The 5,276-nt window shown below is 35.4% G+C and overlaps 1 protein-coding gene across 1 annotated transcript; it reads right to left on the bottom strand.

Moving 5' to 3' along the window:
• Positions 1-3,759: 3,759 nt before the first annotated feature.
• On the bottom strand, positions 3,760-4,815 carry LOC129771747 (uncharacterized). Its single transcript, XM_055775745.1, has 3 exons — positions 4,683-4,815; positions 4,057-4,276; positions 3,760-3,998 (listed from the first exon to the last, which is right to left on the bottom strand). The coding sequence occupies exons 1-3, from the start codon at positions 4,689-4,691 to the stop codon at positions 3,874-3,876; spliced, it is 354 nt and encodes a 117-aa protein (XP_055631720.1). The 5' UTR covers positions 4,692-4,815; the 3' UTR covers positions 3,760-3,873.
• Between the last annotated feature and the right edge of the window lie 461 nt (positions 4,816-5,276).

Raw genomic sequence — 5,276 nt, 5'->3', positions numbered from 1 at the left:
CTGATGTCGATGATTCAGGAATCTTTATTTTATATATTCCGATTCCCACAAACCGACCAACAAGCTGACTAATGCACGGAAAGCAAAAGAAGATGACATTTTAACGACAGTTTATTAACATCTTAAATCTCACGCGCGTGGATCCAAAATACACTATCAAAAAAGCGAACAAGCAGCAGTAGTATGGATAATCAACTCACCATGTAAACAAGAGTAGTTTAATCAATATTAAACCATACTTTGATACTGCGTCGGATGTCGTCTGTTGATTACGGAAACTGCGCAGCTTATATGATATTGCCAGTCCCAGACTGTAAAATATGAATGCAGGAATTAATCAATTTTGAAATTAATTTTTAGTTATAATTAAAGACATATTTTTTTGCATTCATTTACAGGACAGGATTACAGGACTAATACCTGGTTCCAAATAAATAGTTAGAGGCGATTCAGAGAAAATAAAATATTGTTCTCTAAGACATAAGTTATTTAGTTATATGAAAATTCAAATCATATGTTATATGAAAGTTCAAATTCAAAAAATGTGATGATTTTTGCCTTCTATTTTTGCTATTTTTTCTATAGCACAGTACATTACGTGAAAACAACTGCGAGACAAATTTTCAAAATGAAGCAATTGCGAAAACTATTTTTGTATTACAAGTCTAATATTACAGCTGATGCATACAGTTTGTTGAATATTTTTTGTGATTTTCCGATTTTTTACTCTGCCATATGGCGACGATATTCCGATGCCACTCTTCGGTTGCTCAGATTCTGTAGCCTTCTCACTCACTCTCTTTCACTTTCTTTACATAAGATGACATCTACCCAAAATTACAATTTTCTTTATCATATGAGCATTTTTTGATGTAATTGATATTTCAAAATGGCGTTCTAAATCATTAATCTTTTGAAAAACCTACTGCAAAATCAAGGTGCCAAGATGTAGGAAGCCTATGAATTTTCTATAGGAAAAAAGTATCACATACACTATTAAAAAACATGCTCAAAAATTAAGTTCAATTTTTTTATTTAACACAATTATATCTCAATAGCCCGTTGGATATTTTTCTGAATATGTTTTTGTTGGAATACTGTTTTAGTTTACCAAAGTTTGGCGGTTAAAAAAATCTAAGTCGGACTCACAAAATTGTAACAACATTAATTTTCTGAAACATGCAAAATTTCAATACTTTGCTAAAGCGAAACTATTCAAGCGAATTGAAATTTGATAATGGCCCAATATTTCTCGTTTGGGTTCTATTCGATGAGAGCCATTCCGTTGTTACGATACCATTAAAATACCACATTCAGTAGTGATAGCTTGCAAAACATCATAAGTGCTCCTCTTCAGGCCATTGACTCGAAGAACATTGAGTTAACGGCTGCTCAAAATTTATCGTCACAAATGTTTTGTTGTCCATGAGTAAGCATCATTGGATAACTCCGTTCAAATCTTACTGGAAAAATTCTGAGCTCATATTCCGTACACTACATTCTGCTTCGTTCGATTTGGTTATGGTGACATTTTCTCGTTCCCGCAAATTATATTTATTTGGAGTGTCTTAAAATAAATATTGTTTAATTTTGCAATTTTGTACCATTTTTTCCCCTCTCGGCTTACGTCACGTACAACTAGAAATAAAACGGGTCGTTACGAAATTTCCACTGTTCATGCTCTCAAAACAATTTAAAGCTAGCGATTGATCAGAAACGTCCAGAATTGGCGAAAAAAAGAGGTGTTGGGTTCCATCAGGACAACGCAAGACCACATAATTCCAAGAGCTTGATTGGGATGTTTTAATGCATCCACCATATAGTCCGGAACTGGCAGCAAGCGATCACCACCTTTTCCTCGCATTGCAAAATTTTCATAGTGATAAGAAATTGGGACCATGAGAAGATTGTTAAAAATCTATTGCTTGAAGTTTTCGCCAATAACGACCAAGACCAACATGATAGAGACATTATGAAGCTACCTTTAGAATGGCAACAAATTTTACAACAAAACTGTGCACATCTGATCCAAATCGAACAATCCGAATCATATGAAAGCCACTTCAATCTCAGTATAACGTTGGTTACATTTTTTTTGGAATAAGTCATATTTGGAATGTAAAAAAATCGAGCTGTATTTAATCGAGTCCAAAATTGTTTATAATCGAATCATATATTTGGTTGGGGAAAAAGTAGTCTATTATTTTTGGGTGACATTCAAAACTATTTTTTTAAAGTACAGTGGGGTAAAAATAGTGGTTTTTGAAGATTTTGCTCGAGCGTACTTCTTAATGTAGAACCAATTTGAGGCAACATAGTCCGAAACAACAATCAAGTTCTTTAACTCTGTCATTGTTGAAACTCGAAGATATGCGTAGAAGTATTTTTTTCATCAAATATCATCGTCTATCATCTTCTGAGAGATTCTGAATAAATTTATGTTTTTTCTGTGAGAGAGGTGCTTTCTTACTTTAAAGGGATGAATCAAAATTAAAATAGATGAAAAGGTGTGGGTGTGATTTTGTGGGTGTGTGCATGTGGAATTCCTCTGTTTTAATTTTGACGGTTACAAGGATTTCCTCGTGATATACATAATACATAATACATAATACATAATACATAATATTCTCATAATACTGAACAAAAATAAACTACAAACCCTTAAGTTTTACAATTTTCGGAAGCATAGAACAGTCTGAACTATCATGGTTTAGAAGGATTCGAAATGGTCTATTTTATCACGCAACACACACGGGACTGGTTCTGAGCCAGTTCAATGTAACTTCTTCCAATGTATTAATATTCTGGGCTCAATTATGATACTGCAAGAGGACCCCTAACGCCACTTCGTGGCGAGTGCGCAAGTCATCAAATTACTACTACATATGAATCAATAACATGCTCAAAATTGATCTGTATCAACAAGAATGAGCGAAATCAAATTATACCCTATAGTTGTCATAATACAGAGATAATGAGGAAAAACTCGTGAAGGCAAATGTATGAAAGCGCTTTGAACATTGCTCTGCTCACATTCCCTGTTCTATTAATTAAAATTGATGCTTAATGGGGACTAGAAGGGATTTAAAAATAATTTTTCTTCGCGGTATGCTCAGAGAACACAGCTCCACATTTCAACGTTTATTATGTACAAGAACGAACTAGGCAGGTCTAATTAGTTAACTTTCTGTTAATATTGTTGTAGGTAGATAATTGATGAACGTCCGAAAATGTTTGATTACCATCTCGTAAAAGCCGACCGAATTTTAAGATAACGCTCGCATCTAAATTCATCTCCACGAGACGAATGGATTTGTTTTTGTTTCTTCGTTGTCTCATCGGTAATAGATGTATTTGCCTATGGAGAAGTTTGGATAAAATGTGAAACAGAGAAATAAATCAGGAGTTATTTAATGGATTAATTGTTTTGTAGAATAGGTGCTTTAAACATCAAAGTTCATTCGCCTCTAGATGGATTGAACATATGAGGAAAGGCTAGTCAAACTGAAAAAGAGCCAAAGCTGAGATGACTTTACTGCTTGTATTTGTGTCTTTTTTGTAGTAGTTCAACTACGAGATTGGACGACAGAATCATTATTTTGCATGTTCAATCGCAATAAGATCCACTGAACTGACTGAACTGTCTCGAAAAGCGCTATTTGATTGAACAATTTTTTCGACCCATTTTAACACAATAACATCGGAGACACATAAATTCTTTCTGAAAATTGGCGTAGGAAATATTTCCAGAGGATTCAGGGGAACAACTATTCGATTGTATATTTAATACACAATTATAATTCGTTCGTAAGCACAATCATGATACATTTGAATTGAACACAAATCACAAATCCGATGCGAGGTTCTTGTAGTTTATCCGTAGTGTCCATGTCCATGGCCGCCATGGCCTCTTCCGAAGCCACCGCCTCCGAAGCCGCCACCTCCGAAACCACCGCCTCCAAAACCACCTCCTCCAAAACCGCCACCACCGAATCCACCTGCGACGAAATACATACATTAGTACATAAATTTAATGTATTCTCAGTTGGTACGTGCCACCACCACGACCACCGCCAAAACCGCGATGTCCGCCACCGTAACCGCCATAACCGCCACCGCCGCCGTAGGCAGTTTCGGCACCTTCGAGATCTTCAGCTTCCTGCTGAACCACTAGAACGGCTGGACTGTCCGGTTGCACATCACTCACAAGAGCGGCGTATTCGGCAGCTGGCATGGCGAATGCCATTGCCACCAAAACACAAACAATGGCTAGTTCCTGCAATGTTCACAAATATTAGAATTTAGAAAATATCTTCGACTAACTCTAGAATTGTTTGTACAAAGTTTGTTCTGTATTTAGTATAATTGGCTCTATTGTAAAAGTAAGTTTACTGATACATTTTGATATAAAAAAAAAATCAATTATAAAATTGCTAAATGTATGATTTTATTTTTCCTGAAGACTATCACTTCAGCATTCGTTAGTTTTTTTATATTTTTTTATCTGCTCATTAGAAAAAGCTTTGCAATTCAGCAGAGATAAAATCTCAACATCTCATCACAAGTGGAAGATTTTAGACTTCTTCTATATATTTATCAGTTAATTCCACAATTTAACGATTCTAAACTAGTCAACACACAACTTTCATATACAGAAACGTTTTGAGACCAACTTCACTCACCTTTATCATTTTTACACCAATATTACAGATCTTTATCCCGAGTTCACTTGTAAACGTGTCTGGATCTGAGATAATACTGATTCCAACGATCCGGGAGACTTGATTTTATAGAAGTTCATTCCCACAGGCTGACTAATTCCTAGAGATTAAAAGAAGTGGCCATTCTAACAAAGCGTAACCGGCAGTTTCTTTACTTTTTGAGCCACGCATTGAGCTGGATCGTTCAACCTGTTATTAATAATTGGAATAAAAGCAAGAAGGTGAAGCATGGCTGTATGAATATGAAATCTGCGCAAAGTTTCCGATTCTATTCACACTTCGATACCATATGGAATCCCCGTCTTAATATCAGAATGTTTTTACCTGATCCTGGACCCATCTTCTACCAATCTTGGAATAATTTTAGCGCGCAAAAACTTTCTGAAGCGTAAATGATTTTCGGTGGAAGGAAGAAATAATGATTTCTGATTAATCAACTGATCACGAGGCAGATGATATTTCCACATAATAATCTATATATATAAAAATGGAGTGATGTCTGTCTGTCTGTCTGATTCTTATAGACTCGGAAACTACTGAACCGATCGACATGAA

This window comes from Toxorhynchites rutilus, chromosome 2 (assembly GCF_029784135.1).
Source record: "Toxorhynchites rutilus septentrionalis strain SRP chromosome 2, ASM2978413v1, whole genome shotgun sequence".
In the NCBI taxonomy this organism is placed as follows: domain Eukaryota; kingdom Metazoa; phylum Arthropoda; class Insecta; order Diptera; family Culicidae; genus Toxorhynchites; species Toxorhynchites rutilus.
The sequence above is the reverse complement of the archived record's forward strand: the minus strand, read 5'-3'. Positions and strand labels throughout refer to the sequence as shown.

Coding starts and splice junctions, on each gene's coding strand:
- LOC129771747 (XM_055775745.1), bottom strand. Junction 3,999..4,056: donor TGGCGGTGGTCGTGGTGGTG/GCACGTACCAAC, acceptor ATTTCGTCGCAG/GTGGATTCGGTGGTGGCGGT.